The 17319-nt window shown below is 45.1% G+C and overlaps 1 protein-coding gene across 2 annotated transcripts; it reads left to right on the top strand.

Annotated features, from left to right (window-relative positions):
* Nucleotides 1-10404: 10404 nt before the first annotated feature.
* Nucleotides 10405-17151, top strand: LOC306787509 (fructose-bisphosphate aldolase A-like). Of its 2 annotated transcripts, none has more exons than XM_079282664.1 (8): nt 10405-10462; nt 11606-11719; nt 12104-12370; nt 12600-12760; nt 12973-13056; nt 14251-14425; nt 14517-14716; nt 16353-17151. In XM_079282664.1, exons 2-8 carry the CDS (start codon nt 11611-11613, stop codon nt 16443-16445), a joined length of 1089 nt encoding a protein of 362 aa, XP_079138790.1. In that variant the 5' UTR covers nt 10405-10462; nt 11606-11610; the 3' UTR covers nt 16446-17151. The 2 variants fall into 2 exon arrangements, with proteins under 2 accessions (XP_079138790.1, XP_079138791.1); XM_079282665.1 differs by lacking the exon at nt 10405-10462 and adding an exon at nt 11483-11501.
* Nucleotides 17152-17319: the final 168 nt, after the last annotated feature.

The raw sequence follows: 17319 nt of genomic DNA, 5'->3' as shown, positions 1-17319 counted from the left end.
GCAGTGATTCTTAACCATAGGGCCGCGAAAAACTTTCAGTTTTGCACCTGTGGGCCGCGAGGGCCGCGGGACCGCATAGGTTATCAATTGACGACACCAGAGATATCACTGTTATCCATGAGACGCTCAGTTACAATACAGCTTCCCACCACCTGGTGGCGGTAATGCGTCAGTCAGTTGTTTAACAAGCTGCAATAAGCAGAAGAAGACACTCAGCTAGCCGCTAGCCTGTAGCAAAAGTTATGGATAAGTTATTAAAAATAAAAAATTAAGACGACAGTGGTGCCATACCCCCCAAAAGTCTAAATGTGTGTGCAAGTACAACCCTGACTTTCTTAAGTACGGCTTTGTGAACGGAGGCAACGAGGCAGAGCCGAGTGCTCAGTGTGTGGAATGTGGGCTAATGCTATCAAACGAAGCTCTGAAGCCTTCGAAAATAAAGCGACACCAAGCGACGAAACATCCAACGCTCGTGGGAAAGCCTGTTGGACTTCTTGTTGTGTATGCAGGTTTACACACACATGATAATAAATGTCTTTGTGATCATCACATTCTATCATCTCATTTATTTAACAAGGGTTTTGCCTGTTCAACACCGGCATCCTCGATCCCCTCCCCTTCCGTTCCTACGGCTTGTTTGCGCAAATACGTCACAAAACATGTCCGTGTATGGTATCCCAGCATGCCCAAAATCCTCATCTTTGCAAAGAAATCATCGATTTTCTTTCATTTCTTATGGTTTCTCCACAAAAGGAGCCCACACACACTGTCCAATGTCGCCATAACCGCTGCAAGTCGTATCTTGCAGCATTTCGACGGAAAAAGACACATTACAGACCCGACAACGTGCTCGCGGATGTTACCATGGAGCTACTGCCTTCAGAAAACACTAGTACTTATAGTACAAACCTTATCCTCCTCTTCCATAAGCCGTCAACCAACGTTTGCGTAACTGAGCTATTCTCATTCTCGTTCGTGCGCTCGGTCGCAGCCATTAAGCACAGCAAGTCCGCTACTCACACACCATGTCTTCGACCATATATACATAGTTTTTGCAATTTGCAAAGGCTAAAAATAAAAGGGAAATAATATAATATCAAAATATAAAGGGAGAAACACCTTTAGTGTGTCAGAATATCATGTGGTTACCATGTGTCCATTTGGGTCTCCAAATGTCCTTTTAGAGCTCCGCCTGGATCTCTTCATGAAGAAACTCTGTAGAATGGTCATACTTTGTCCAATCTTCTTCAAATTTGAGGCAGTTGTTCACTGATAGTGTAGTTACAGCCCTATACTGTCCTTTACCTGTACAGATACAGCCACCGGCAGTTATTTATACTGAAAGATACTTTTTTATTTTATGCAGACAAAAATCTTAAATTTGTACTGACTCCAAAGGCCCACTGCTCTGTTTCTGTATGACCTACAGGTTGTCTGACACTTTTGATGCATATAGTCAGAGTGGGCCCCGGGACACTTTGTACTTGAAAAGTTGGGCCCCGAGGTCAAAAAGGTTAAGAACCCCTGATCTAGAGCACCTATGGTGACTGTAAGTACACGTGTGTATTCTGGTCAATGAATGTGTTGCAGACGGGACGACTGTGCCTCAGTGGTAGAGCAGGTCGTGCTTCTATCAGAAGATCGGTGGTTTGATCCCGGCTCTGCTAGTCCATGTCCATGTGTCCTTGGGCAAGACACTTAACTGCAAGTTGCTCTCGTAGCTGTGCCTACTGTGTGTGAATGGTGTGTGAATGTTAGTTAGTCTTGATGGACAGGTGGTACCTTGCATGGTAGCTCCTGGCGTCAGTGTATGAATGGGTGAATGATGACATGTAGAGTTAAAGAGCTTTGAGTGGTCAGAAGACTAGAAAAGAGAGAAACAAATTCAGTCCACTTACTATTCACAGTGACCAGCTCATCTGCACAGAGCCAAACAGCTACAATCATGGAGGTTACAATGACTTGTATTATAATGCGTTCAACCTTCATGTAGTAAAAATGAGTAACGGTAAATTCTAACACTATTATGATGCAAGTATAACTTTGTACAGTCCATTTACCATTTCACCATGTATTCTAATGGCGTGTATGAATATATTTTTGCCTTTTTCTTTCAGCTGCAGTGTGATACAGACAGGTCATCCAGGTTTGTATGTCCTCAAGGCTGCTTGAAGTTTAGCAAACTGGTTGGTTTCGTGTGGTTTAATCAGTGGATATCATTGGGTATCATCTGGGTAACAATGATAGTTTCATTGATTAGCACAGAACCTTTATGGAACTCCATGACAACCTTTCACGTCCATATGGGACACATCCATAAAGGATATAATAAGACAATTTGCCACCATGTTTTTGGATAAAGAAGATGCAGGATTGTGGGTAATCCCTGGTAGTCATGGTCCACCAGCACAGCAGCCATTTATTCTTTTAATCTTACTGGGTAAATAACATGGATCATGACACAGTTAGTGTGTTAATTATGAGCACAGCAACAATGTGTATGACCATCTTCAGGTTTCTGAGCTTTAGTATTTATTATATTATATATTTATTATAATGATATTAATGCTCTAACCTGTAACTAAACTGAAAGTATGTGTGGTCATGGATCTATAACCAGTTATTTAAAGAACTGATTTACCAAGCGGTAGGCTACTTTGAAATAATAATAATGGAGATAATAAGCTGAATGTATGGAAGCTTCACCTCTGATATGATGAAATAAGCTTGTAAGACACTATTAATTATAATCAAAGTGTTGATTGTTGATTGTCATTCCAAACAAACCTAGGACCGATCAATAAACCACTTTAAACATATTCTCATGTGATCAGTCTCTGTGTTTGTTTGACCCATCCATTCTGCTGCAGAGGGGTTTACTTTGGACTGTTACTTGAAAGCCAGTGTGTCTCACAGACGGTAAAGGGTGCCTTGTGCATCGTATCAGATCCCGGGGTCCTGGGTATGACACCGGACTTTGTTCCAGTGAGAAGTTGTGTCCTGCTCTGATTCGATTAGAAAAACTTTATTAATCCCCAGTGGGGAAACTCTTTTGCCACCCAAAAACTCATACAGACGACACAGTCCACAGAGCACAACAACACAGTACACAGCAGACAAAAACATATTACAAAGGATCAATAACACCAGACAATGCCATATAAAACATGATCGACATCAGAAAGATAAAAACATCTAAAGGTGTGCCTTAAAAAATCGGACTGCTGCTGGAACGAAATACCTTCTTAGTCGTTCAATAGAACACTGAGGCATCCTAAGTCTCTCACTAAATGAGCTTCGGAGTCCATTGAAGACACAGTGTAGTGGACGGCCTTCATACAAGACAATTGTTTTTAACTTGGCCCTTGTTCGCTTTTCAACAGTGATTTCTAGTGAGTCTGGGATAAGACCAATCACTGAGCCAGCCTTTTTGATCATCTTATTGATCCTGTTTTTATCATCCACAGTGATGCCGCCCCCCCCCCCCCCCCCCAGCAGAGCACAGCATAAAAAGGAACACTAGCAAGATCCCCTGATAGGAAACATGAAGAAGCTTCCTGCTGATGTCAAAGGATCTGAGCTTCCTCAGGAAGAAGAGTCTTGACTGAGCCTTTTTAAAAACAGCATCAGTGTTCTTCTTCCAGTTTAATTTACTGTCCAGATAGACCCCGAGATATTTATAGGACTGGACTATCTCTATCTGCTGACCTGCAATAGTCACTGGGGAGACCTCCTCCTTCTTCCTTCTAAAATCAATGACCAACTCTTTGGTCTTTCCAATATTTAGTTTTAAAAAGTTTTCATCACACCAGCTGACAAATGATTCAACCTCCCGTTTGTAGGCCAGGTCATTGCCTCGGGTAAGTAGACCAACCAGAGCAGTGTCATCTGAAAACTTCTGGATGTTACAGGACACATGGCTCTGCCTGTAGTCAGCTGTATAGAGTGAGAATAAAAAGGGGGATACAACTGTTCCCTGTGGTGCTCCAGTTTCAGTTAAGATGGTGTCAGACAGTTTGTTATCAAGCCTGACAAACTGTGGTCGAGACAGAAGGTAATCCAAAACCCAAGCAACAGTTGTATTGTGCTTTGTATTGTGCTTTGTGTATTTTCTTTGGGATTGGGACGAAACAAGATGTTTTCCACATTACTGGAATTTTCAATGAAGACAGAGACAAGGAAAAGATAAAATGAAGGACTGAGCACAGCTGGTCGGCGCAGACCTTAAGGGTGCATGGATGGACACCGTCAGGGCCTGCTGCCTTGTTCACCTTAAGGCGCTTTAGCTGCAGTCGAACCTCCTCAACATTTAGTACAATAGCTGGGCTACAGTCCTCAGGACTACTCAGTGCAAGAGAAGAGATGATGCTCTTGTGAGATGCAGAGAAATCAAATTCATCAAACCTTGTAAAGAACTGGTTTGCTTCATTTACATTGATCCCAGCACCAGGGACGCTGGCAGAGCTGGTCCCATAACCAGTAATATATTTCATGCCGTTCCAGAGGCCCCTTGTGTTACTGTTGGACATCTGTCCTTCAACCCTTTCCTTATATTTACGCGTACCCTGTTTGATAATTGCTTTTAATTCCTTTTGGGCAGTTTTAATCATGTCTTTGTTGCCGCTGAGAAAAGCAGTTTTCTTCCTATTAATAGCAGCTTTAATCTCCCTTGTCACCCAAGGTTTGTTATTCGGGAAAGTTTTTATTCGTTTACAGGGAATGATATTCTCGACACAGTCATTAATATAACTGGTGACTTTATCAGAGATGCTGTCTAGATCATTGTCATCCTCCAGAAACACAGTCCAGTCAGTGCACTCAAAGCACCCTCTTAACGTTTCACATGCATCCTCCGTCCACACACCAACAGACTTGGACATAACTGGCAGCTTCCGAATTAAAGGAGAGTAGCTGGGTGTCAATAATATCGGATTATGATCCGATTGTTCAAGAGGGGGGAGCATCTTTGAAATAAAAATGTCCTTAATGTTTACGTAAAACAAATCGATCGTTGTATCACCCCTCGTAGGGCATGACACCATTTGTTTAAAAGAGGGTAGGGTGGCAGAGAGAGAGCAGTGATTCAAATCCCCATTTATAATAACCAGCGCATCTGGAGAGGAGCGTTGCAGGTCATGGGTGACTCTTGATATAGTCTCTGTGGCCAGCTTCCCGTTACCCGATGGAGGAATGTAGACAACTTGAACGATCACATGGAGAACTCCCTGGGCAAATAGTAAGGTCGGCAACTTACCGCGAGCAGCTCAATGTTCGGGTCACAAACGCTCTCTTTCACCGTGACATGACCAGGATGACATCACCGGTCATTCACATAAAGGCAAACACCACCACCTTGTTTTTTTCCAGTCTTCGCTGGGTCTCTGTCCATCCTGTGTAGTGAAAATCCTCCATTTTCACATGGGACTCAGGTATCCTGTCAGACAGCCAGGTCTCCGTAAGACACAGCAGGCTGCTCTGTCGGAATTGGCGATCGTACCTCACGTAGGCTGACAACTCACCCGTCTTATTATGCTGCATTCACACTGGACGCGTCGATTTTTTGACGCGCGTTGAGATTACATACAAAGTCTATACACAGACGCCATGAGACTGGCCCGCCGCGATTTTGCGATGGCGCGGCGCATTGGACGCGTTATTGCGTTGGACGCCGCAAAATCGGCAACGTGCGAATTGAAATTTTTCAACTTCTGCGAAATAATCGCGTGACGCTGTGGCGCGATAGCCTATCAGCGTTGAGTTGCTCCCCCTGTCATCACTGGCTTCCTGCCGTTGTTGAATCAGGAAATAAATCCTGTAGCCGTCTGTGTTCACCCAGAGCTCTACGATACCTCATATCAACAGAGACCGGACCAAACTATGTGTATACATGTGTGTGTGTAAACCATACGGTACAAACAATGAATAGACGCTGCCGTATTTACGTCTACGTGACGTTATTGAGTGCTGGTGGAGCTGCTACGATGTTAGCATAGCCTAGCACCGATCCATCAGAGCTCCATTGAGAAGACCAGTAACTTACAAATCGGTATCATTACGTAGTTATTTCGGAGTCCCTTTTTGTCGGAGAAGACAAGTACAAATCGGCATCATTATGTAGTTATTTCGGAGTCCCTTTTTGTCGGTTTATTGCCGTTAAATCACAGCCAAATCAGTTTATTTTGTGTTCCTACAGCTGTAGTAAACAGCGACCGGTGGCTTGCTAGACAGTGAATACAGCTCGATACAATCCACGGAGCTCCTCTGAACAATATTATGAACCAGACATGACGGCGTTTGGCATTCCGATGTTTGAGGGACTTCCACAACACGTACAGAGCAGCAATTGTCCTTATTCCTTTCATGGTTGACAGCGGAAAGAAATGACGGCCAGGTGAACGGCTTCCAGTCGATAAACCACGCCCCCTCTCCGGCGCTACGAGATTTTGCCGCGTTTGGTGTGAACACGACCGGCGGCGCGTTGGACGCGTTTTTGCGGTGCGTCAAAAAATTGACGCGTCCGGTGTGAACGCAGCATAAGCCAAGGAGCGGACATTCCCCATAATAGCGGAGGGTAGCACAGGTTTGTACCCCCGCCGACTGTTCCTGACCCGGACCCCACCTCTACGGCCTGTCTTCCTGGTCCCGGGCTTGGTATCCGACAAATCGAAGTCACGCTTCTGTCCGCTTGATGCAGGAAGCCGCAGATGAAGAAGCTCCTGCCGACTGTAGGAGATAAAAAATGGGCCTGTTTCGCTCCTAACTTGAAGTGTTTGAGCGGCTTTCCAGAAAAGGATAAAACAAAGCCACAGAAGGCAAACTAAAGTGCCATTGTTAAGTGCAGCCATGGTCTCGTCGTCAAAGTTTGATCACGCTGATGATCATGAATCAGAAGGCATTTAAAAGATGTAAAAAACATAAAAACACAGACACACAGGTAACAGAGTCGCACAGGTGACAGAGCCGCCAGCAAAGGGGCGGCGCCTCAGCTCTGGTGCTTGCACCTGCCTGTGTTGTTGCAGAGAGTGGAGTTTCTTTACCTTAGAGGCAAAGCAGCATGGCATCAACCATACAGGCACAACCAAACATGCCTCAACAACTCTTTCCAATGAGAGTCTTCAGTGCTGCTCTTAGCTCTTCTTTCAATGCAGAAACACTGATACAAACTGATGCCATTGCAGCAGCTACGCTAATCACTAGGAGCAACCATAATTGTTCTGTCAAACAGTCACCTCTCTGTGTCGTCACACACACCAAAGTCACGCCCTTCGCTGCAACTAGCTCCACACAAGACGCTGATTGGTCCGGCCACTTGCTGCCTGGACACAAACTTGAAGCCTGAAAAGCTGAATATTCTTGTGACTTATTGTGTGATCCAGTGAGAAGCCAGCTGCCGTGCTCGGTAAGCATCATCCCTGCATTATCTTAATTTCCTTTTGCACCAGGCAGCCTTGACATCAGCACTGGACACAAGCACATCAATGCATTGCCGGCATGGCCAACACAACTGCTTTCCACAACCCAATGTTTATTTGTGTTCATTCATTTTCAGTGAATTCCATTTGTTGATGTATAATTTGCAGAGCTCCCTCCTTGTACCATTTCCTGAGTCAGTTGTGACTCAACTTATCAGCCAATGTATTTATCCACATGGCAAAATATGCCAAAACTACATTTAGTTGTGCAACCTTTTGTTGTACAGTGAGAATAAATGAGCCTTGAACCTTGAAATAACATTCCTGAACCCTTAAATCAAATAAAAATGATAACCAGCAATAAAGAAAATGTTACTCACCCCTGATACTCTTTGTCTGTTGGAGTCATTTCAGTACTGTACGAATACGGTTAGGACTGGACTGATGTCCTTCATGAGAACCGTTTATTTTCCAGAGTATGTTGCACATACAAGGAATGAGACTGTAGTAATAGTATTTCTAACTCACCTAGACCAAATTATTGTGAATGTACAGGGTTCATATTTGACGTCTTCCTACGTATATCTAGTTAATGATGCTGTGCAGTTCAATTGAGGATGTTTTTTAAAAGGTCCAAAACATATGTAGGAAATGATTTTAAGGGATCACTTCAAAGGTTTCAAACTAATCCGTGATGTAGTGAGGCCAGTTATTCTCCAAGATGTCAGTCCAGAAGGTGTTGTTAGTGCTTCCCAGAGTACAGTCAGGCACTGCCACCAAGTGGTACAGCTCTATAGCATCACACAGAGGATCCATCTGTCCACACACACACACACACACACACACACACACACACATTGTCTGAGGTATTTCTCTTGTTCAGGGTCTTGAGGTCTGCAGCAAATTACTGTGGATCAGATTGTGGGATGTCTTGTTCAGTAAAAATAAATGAGAAGCTAATAAAAGCATCGGTAACTTAAAGCTGAACAATATTGGATATATCAGCAATGAATCACATGACTATGTGTATAATATGTGCATAATGTGAAAGGTGTTGCTTGTAGTGGTGAACCCACAGATGATTGCTGCCGTTCCCCTCAGTTCTACGTGGCTTTTTAGTTTGTTTAGTACTCTGATACACACACACACACGCACACGCACACACACACATTAAAGGCATGTGAGGCCATTCATGCCACAGGCTCTGAAAGCTGGAGCTGAGGCTTCAATTTCAAAATAAAAGTTAATATTGTTTCTGATCATTATCCTATTCTTCTGATTTCCAACTAAATCTTCTTAATCAGCAGCAGTTAGGGGTTCAGTATCTTGCTCTCGGACACTTTGACACTCCCTCTGGAGGAGTCGCGGATCCAACCAGGAACCCTCTGATTGCAGTGCCACCCCATCAGATGACCATATCAACAGATCTATCAACTCAGATCTTCTCTAAACTGGACCGTCGTGGAGACCATGTTCAGAGAGACTTGAAAAATGAAATGATGAAGACAGACAACACTAGAATATTTCTTGCCTTGCTGGTACCTCTACGAGTCAGGTGGTCCAGGTAACCTTCTGCAAACAGTACCAGAGTTCTGCGTTCCTTCTGAGCAGTTTAAGGAGTTTGCAGGAGAATTTATTGACACTAACAGTGAGGAGAGCAGCCGTCTTTTTGGCCAGATGAGATGTGAATAAAAGTCAATAGAGAAAGTATCTGGTAGTATAAGGTTGCATTACAGTATTAAAATAAATAATACAAAAGAAAAACAAAAAAATAATTTTGTTTTCACGGTTCACGAATATTTTGTCCAGTTTTTGGAGGATGCAAAAGGGCATGTTCCAGCTTCATATTGGTTTGAACAATGGAGGACAAAAATCTTTCAATCTGACTAGCCTCCCATAGTATGCAGTGGGCTCTGTCGTAACGACCTCACTGCACTGAACCCTGGTCTCTTTCGCCTGAATAGAAAGAGCAGCACTGAGGTTGTGTAACTGAGTCCTTATCCAGCCAGTGATGCTCATATGACAGATGTGACTCTACTGAGACAGCTGGACACATCATCAGTATGGCAAAGCATGAGCCAATGAAGTTATTCTTTTTGCTTGAAGGCCAGAAGCACAACCTGTGATGGAGAGGTCACATATTTACATATTCACATCATACTGTACATCCAGCTTCACCTACAGCCGTGAGCTGGTGTCAGATCAAAGTAGCTGTATACGTGATTAGAGACATTATACTAGCTCTGCTCTGCAGCAGTGGGATTTCCTCAGTGTGATGATGCTCGAGTCACGTATCATCGTGCATGTGAGGATCCTCACGTACGCCCAAAGCTGCCTGTCAGGGGTTTGTAGGGCCTCAGCGCTGTCTCACAGGCAACAAGCCCTTCCTTTGTAATTTAGAATGCAGAAGAAAACACAAAGGCAGAAGTCAAAGCAACAACTGCAGTCTGTTAATTTAAAGTCTTCCATGTCAGCTTGTGAAATAAATCACAGCATGATTCTGGGTGATGTAACAGTACAAAACGTCTCCAGCTGGGAACCCTCACCTCAAAAGGCAACAACTGACAACATCTGATCATTAAATGTAGTTTTTTTTTCTAGAAGTGAACAAGACAAAAACCTCCGATGTATTTGTACCAAGCTGAGCTGCTCTTTCACCATACTTTCTGTAATCACCCCCAATGTTTGTATCGGGGTTATCTGAAACATGGATTTGGTTTGGTTTTGGTCATGGAGGTGGGTTACTGGAACAGCATACCTAAATCTGAGGACCTGGTTCAGTAATATGTGACTCAAGTAGAAGACGTCTGTAGAGCTGTGTAGCAGGATGTTTGATCAACCTGTGAACCGTAAGACAGCACTGAGGGTTAAGAAACCCCTCTCATTCAGCATAACCGGAGTCATTGCGGCATTCATGTTGCGAGCTGAGCTCTGATTGGACAATCTCCGCTGAGGTCCCGCCCCTGTACGGTCTCCAGCTGTGTCCTTTTTACGACAGCAGCTTCCTGCATCTCTCCGCTGTTTCCTAACGCTGCACGACCAACAAGCTGGTGAGTTTGATTTTCTCCATCCAATCATTTCAAACGTTTGCTCAGCAGATGACATCTCTGCTCGTATTTTCTCATATGGAGCTCATTAGTCCAGCGCGTTGCAGCTGTTTTAATGTTTCCACAATAGAGGATAAATACAAATGAAGGGTTTTCTGGAGGCCATTTGTGTTTGGGAACTCCAAGTAAAAGTCCTTCAGCTGGGTGGCAAGGACGCGGAAGTGTCGTCACGAGAAGCTACTGCATTCTATTGACGTTACTACTGTATTAATACTAATATTAATACTGTACCATATAACACAAGCCGGAAAATACCGTCGGGAAAATTGGTAAGAATTGCTGAAAGCCAGCAATGTGACTGCTAGCGTCGTGACACTATTCACTTTAAAGTATCCTTCTGAGATACTAATGCCAAGTACAAGTGGTAATACAAGGAAATACTCCACTTCATGCATTCACGACCCTTGAGACTGTGTCGCAGCTCGTTTAGAGAGATAGGGGGCTCAAACCTGGGCGCCGGGCCATTCAAAGGGTCGTGAGGTGATTCCTGAAGAGGAAGGTTTATATTCACGAAACTAATACTGGATTATGTAACAACTTTCATCCTCCAACAATAACTGAAACGAAACCATGTGAGGAAGTGTTTTTCCTTGTTGTATTTCTATTACTACTGTGATGATCATCAGTATTTTATTCAGATATGTTTGTGGGGTTCTGCTCTTCTGTTTTGGTTTTCATCATTAAACATATAGAGAGTGAAATACATAAATATATACTCGTGAATAAACCAGAGTGTACACAATAACAACTCTATTATATTTAGGGGAGAAAGATAAAGAAAGGTACTATGTAAATGAATAAATACAAGTTATTTCTCTCACTAGAATTAAACTCGTCATGGTAAATAGCTCGTAGAGCTTACAGAGAAACTTTGGGACACAACAAAAGTTTTTAAAGAAAGAAAGAAAGCGTCCTGGGCCTCTCTGAATACTTCCTTCTCAGATGTGGAGGAAATGGTGTCGACATGTTGGGGTTGGGTTGAGTAAGACTGCACAACATCCTTCTGTTTTCGTTAGACTGACTTCTGGAGTTATTAAGAAATAAGTCAATATTAATATCTCTCTTCCCTCCTGGTGTCCATCCCAGTCACCATGACTCACGCGTATCCCCTGAGCGCTGAGCAGAAGAAGGAGCTCAGTGGTATCGCTCAGAAGATCGTAGCGGCTGGAAAAGGCATCCTGGCAGCTGATGAGTCCACAGGTACGACTGCAGCGATGGATGACTCGGCATCCTGTTCCACACAGACCCCCCACAGTGACACACCACTCACACTAACAACAGTCTGCATGTCGCTCTGCTGGTGTGATATGAAAGACAGTCGGATGTTTCTGAAATATATAACTGCTAAAAATGCTAAAGTACAAACAATGTATTCTGTCCTCTACTTCTCTCCGCACTAACAGACACCTTATAGAACCTGATACCTGATTCACCAGCATGCTCATCAGTGGACTAGAGAGCACTGAGAGCTTTATTATTATAACAATCCCGGTATCATTCACACTCACTTACCAAAATGTAAGTTGAGAGTGTGTGCCTCCCTGACTGCTAAATGGCCATGTGTTCATGTGTTTTCAACTCCAGGCAGCATGGCCAAGCGCTTCCAGGGCATCAATGCTGAGAACACGGAGGAGAACAGGAGGCTCTACCGCCAGCTCCTCTTCACCGCCGACAACCAGGTCAACCCCTGCATCGGCGGAGTCATCTTCTTCCACGAGACGCTCTATCAGAAGACGGACGACAGCAAGCTCTTCCCCCAGCTGGTCAAAGAGAAGGGCATGGTGGTGGGCATCAAGGTGGACAAGGGCGTGGTTCCCCTCGCTGGCACCAATGGAGAGACCACCACTCAAGGTACAGAGAACCAATCAGAGCTGTGGTTCTGGAACACAAGCTCGCTGAGTAGTGCTGGGCGTCAGCATGTGAAGATGAGAATCAACATGAGCATGGACTCATGTATGACACACACAGAAGGGCGTATACAGCTCAGTGCTTAGTTTCTGCTAAATAGCTCAACATTAGAACAAGTGAGCAGATTGAATCAAGCTCATGTCTGAGTTCAGATCCTCTGTGTCTCTGTCAGGTCTGGACGGGCTCTACGAGCGCTGTGCTCAGTACAAGAAGGACGGCGCTGACTTTGCCAAGTGGCGATGTGTGTTGAAGATCACCTCCACCACCCCGTCCCAGCTGGCCATTATGGAGAACGCCAACGTGCTGGCCCGCTATGCCAGCATCTGCCAGATGGTGAGCGACCCTGACAGGACACACGTTTACATCAGACGAGCGCTTCTGTCAGCGCAGGGATGCAACACAAGCAGCTGTTACACAACTCGGTACACAGTTGGCCCATCAGGCTCCTGACAGTTGGTACACAAGTCACCAGCCCAGGACAGGAAGTGCTATTGTCTCTGTCGTCATGATGCTGGTTGTTCTGCTCTCTGCCCCTCCCCCCTCAGCATGGCATCGTGCCCATCGTGGAGCCTGAGATTCTTCCAGACGGTGACCACGACCTGCAGCGCTGCCAGTATGTGACTGAGAAGGTGGGTGATGGTGGTCAGCTGGAACAGATGGGTAACTGGTCTGAGATATTAGTCCGTCATAGAGGTACAGTGCAGGAACAAGTCAGCATCACCCTCAATTTGGCATTTTCTCAGAAAATAAAGAGAATCTGCTAACGTGGGGCATATTTTCACTTTGATCTGAGTTGTTTTGATCGTGTCTGATCATATCATGTCTTCTGCTTCTTCTGTGGCAGCATGAACCGACTGACGGTAGAGAGACAGTCATATCTATTCTCCAATATTCATGGGAATCTCCAATAGCTGCTATTTGATATCTCATGTGGTCTCCAGCGGGGATCACCAAAGTCAGTCAGGGCACTTTTACGAGCCAACAGGGAGAGTGTTTGAATGTAACTCTGGTGAGGTTTGTTCAGGCTGTAGCTCACGTGGACACAGGTAAGGACAGGTCAACATAGGACAGAGGACTGACTGGATGAGGACAGACAGGATGTGCGGACTAAAGTTGATCAAGTCATTGGAGATGAACTGGAGGAGAAGGCTTGGTGTGCTCAGTAGATCAGTGCCGAGTCAAAGACAAGAAACTTGTGAAACCCAACCAGACCAGACTGCATATGAAATGATGCCGACATAGATCAGCTGCTATCAGATACCATTATGTTTATAAATAACAATTCAGCACATTTATGTCTATGTATTTATTTATGACATTTTGTCTTACAAAGTTAGGAAATCCTTTTTTTAGTCTCGTCTGATGTTGCCTTACACAGTCCCAGCTTATTGGTGTCTGATCTCTACACAGCAGTGGCCAATGCACAAAGTCCCGACTTCAGACTCGCCGAACGGACTAAAGCACCCTACTCATCCTCTGGGGAGCATGAATATCTGTGCTATATTTAACAGCAATCCATCCGACGCTTGTTGAGATATTTCTGTTCTCTCTTCAGCCAAATCTGCTCGGGTATAACGTAAATACAACATCGTAGAAACAGTACTGTTAGTCAACCTTTAAGAACCTGTATGTGTAGCTTTCAGTCCGTCCATCAGTTCCTTCAGGCAGTGAAGTGTGTGTGTGTGTGTGTGTGTGTGTGTGTGTGTGTGTGTGTGTGTGTGTGTGTGTGTGTGTGTGTGTGTGTGTGTGTGTGTGTGTGTGTGTGTGTGTGAGACACACCGTCCTGCTGTCACATCTCTGACTGTGCTTATGAACTGTGTCAGGTGTTGGCAGCGGTCTACAAAGCCCTGTCTGACCACCACGTCTACTTGGAGGGCACGCTGCTCAAACCCAACATGGTGACTGCCGGCCACTCCTGCCCGAAGAAGTTCGTCCCTCAGGAGATCGCCATGGCGACTGTCACCGCCCTGCGCCGCACTGTGCCCCCCACGGTGCCAGGTGAGCTGGACACGTAGCTACCTGCACACATGCTTATCACAAGTATACCTGGTTTCTACCTGGCCTTCCTCCTGTGCATTCTCCTCCCCAGGTGTGACCTTCCTGTCAGGCGGTCAGAGCGAGGCGGAGGCCACCATCAACCTGAACGCCATCAACCAGTGCCCCCTGCACAAGCCCTGGGCCCTCACCTTCTCCTTCGGCCGGGCCCTGCAGGCCTCTGCACTGAAGGCCTGGGGAGGCAAGAAGGAGAACGGCAAGGCCTGCCAGGAGGAGTACGTCAAGAGAGCCCTGGTGAGGAGGAGGAGGAGGAGGAAACAGAGTAGACAGGCCCAGGTGTGGTTTAGGGCAGTGATTCTTAACCATAGGGCCACCTAGAGGGCCGCGAAAAACTTTCAGTTTTGCACCTGTGGGCCGCGGGACCGCATAGGTTATCAATTGATGACACCAGAGATATTACTGTTATCCATGAGACGCTCAGTTACAATACAGCTTCCCACCACCTGGTGGTGGTAATGCGTCAGTCAGTTGTTTAACAAGCTGCAATAAGCAGAAGAAGACACTCAGCTAGCCGCTAGCCTGTAGCGAAAGTTATGGATAAGTTATTAAAAAGAAAAAATGAAGACGACAGTGGTGCCATACCCCCCAAAAGTCTAAATGTGTGCGCAAGTACAACCCTGACTTTCTGAAGTACGGCTTTGTGAACGGAGGCAACGAGGCAGAGCCGAGGGCTCAGTGTGTGGAATGTGAGCTAATGCTATCAAACGAAGCTCTGAAGCCTTCAAAAATAAAGCGACACCAAGCGACGAAACATCCAACGCTCGTGGGAAAGCCTGTTGGGCTTCTTGTTGTGTATGCAGGTTTACATACACATGATAATAAATGTCTTTGTGATCATCACATTGTATCATCTCATTTATTTAACAAGGGTTTTGCCTGTTCAACACCGGCATCCTCGATCCCCTCCCCTTCCGTTCCTACGGCTTGTTTGCGCAAATACGTCACAAAACATGTCCGTGTTTGGTATCCCAGCATGCCCAAAATCCTCATCCTTGCAAAGAAATCATCGATTTTCTTTCATTTCTTATGGTTTCTCCACAAAAGGAGCCCACACACACACTGTCCAAAGTCACCATAACCGCTGCAAGTCGTATCTTGCAGCATTTCGACAGAAAGACACATTACAGACCCGACAACGTGCTAGCGGATGTTACCATGGAGCTACTGCCTTCAGAAAATGCTAGTACTTATAGTACAAACCTTATCCTCCTCTTCCATAAGCCGTCAACCAACGTTTGCGTAACTGAGCTATTCTCATTCTCGTTCGTGCGCTCGGTCGCAGCCATTAAGCACAGCAAGTCCGCTACTCACACACCATGTCTTCGGCCATATATTCATAGTTTTTGCAATTTGCAAAGGCTAATAATAAAAGGGAAATAATATAATATCAAAACATAAAGGGAGAAACACCTTTAGTGTGTCAGAATATCATGTGGTTACCATGTGTCCATTTGGGTCTCCAAATGTCCTTTTAGAGCTCCGCCTGGATCTCTTCATGGAAGAAACACTGTAGAATGGTCATACTTTGTCCAATCTTCTTCAAATTTGAGTCAGTTGTTCACTGATAGTGTAGTTACAGCCCTATACTGTCCTTTACCTGTACAGATACAGCCACCGGCAGTTATTTATCCTGAAAGATACTTTTTTATTTTATGCGGCCAAAAATCTTAAATTTTTACTGACTCCAAAGGCCCACTGCTCTGTTTCTGTATGACCTACAGGTTGTCTGACACTTTTGATGCATATAGTCAGAGTGGGCCCCGGGACACTTTGTACTTGAAAAGTTGGGCCCCGAGGTCAAAAAGGTTAAGAACCCCTGGTTTAGGGGATGGTGGATACAAACCCATGTTTGCTTTGTGTTTCTCCACAGAATAACAGCAAGGCAGCTCTGGGGAAGTACGAGTCCTCTGGAGAGAAGGGAGCAGCTCAGGAGTCTCTGTTTGTGGCCGACCACGCCTACTGAAGTCAGCCAGTCACTCCACTCCTTTCCACCACATCCTCAGTCACACAGATTAACCGTTCAGTATCGTCCCGTTAGTGATCAGAGCCCAATGAGTTCCTAGATAGAAAACCATTCGAATACTACAATACCCAAAAGCCCAGTACGGATACTCCAGCTCTATCCTCCCTCTGAGCTTGACTTTGCACTTGTTACGGGTGTTGGGCCCAATCCTAATCCCCACACTCTCGGACCTTGAGGTGTGTGAGGGTTGAAGGCTGCCCAATGTTTGAGGGCTCTCTAGCAGACATTATTTTCTGCATCCCTGCTTACCGGGGGAACTAAACTCACTGAGAGCATTTCACTCAGAATATATAAATATAAAGTCTTCTACCCACAACTGTATGGAACATGTTCTCCGTCGCTGCAAAGTGTTGTCCCATTCCTCTTTATACATTTTGAGCCCTTGAAGCCTCTCAGTTAAGTCTGTGGGGGGTCCGGGTTTAGGACTAGGCCCTACTGTACTGCCTGACTTAGTGTGCTGTGCCACTTTATTTTGTGTTTGTGCACTTAAACCCCACACAGCGACAGAGCTGTCCTCAGTTGGTGAATCTGTCTTTCGTACATGTGCCTTCACTACTGAACTGCTGGAGGACACTCTGTAGAGGACGGTGTAATGAATATACAGTATTCGTGTAAACACTGGAAAGACATTCAAATTAAAATATTACATAACTAACTGTGTCCTGTCACTTTGTGTACATGTATTTTTCCACAGTGGAAGGAGACAGTGCAGCTCGACCCTGGACATTCTTTGCTGGATATTCAATTGTTTTTTCAGTTCAGCATCCATATCACACACACACACTGCTGAGGGAAGAGTTCAGAAACACCACTG

This window comes from Melanostigma gelatinosum, assembly GCF_949748355.1.
Source record: "Melanostigma gelatinosum genome assembly, chromosome: 13".
NCBI classification, from domain to species: domain Eukaryota; kingdom Metazoa; phylum Chordata; class Actinopteri; order Perciformes; family Zoarcidae; genus Melanostigma; species Melanostigma gelatinosum.
The sequence above is the reverse complement of the archived record's forward strand: the minus strand, read 5'-3'. Positions and strand labels throughout refer to the sequence as shown.

Excerpts from the sequence above, each read along its gene's own strand:
- LOC306787509 (XM_079282664.1), top strand. The coding sequence starts at position 11,611 with ATGACTCACGCGTATCCCCTGAGCGCTGAGCAGAAGAAGGAGCTCAGT. Across the intron at positions 12,761-12,972 it reads ATGCCAGCATCTGCCAGATG|CATGGCATCGTGCCCATCGT; the intron begins GTGAGCGACCCT and ends CTCCCCCCTCAG. Across the intron at positions 13,057-14,250 it reads GCCAGTATGTGACTGAGAAG|GTGTTGGCAGCGGTCTACAA; the intron begins GTGGGTGATGGT and ends GAACTGTGTCAG.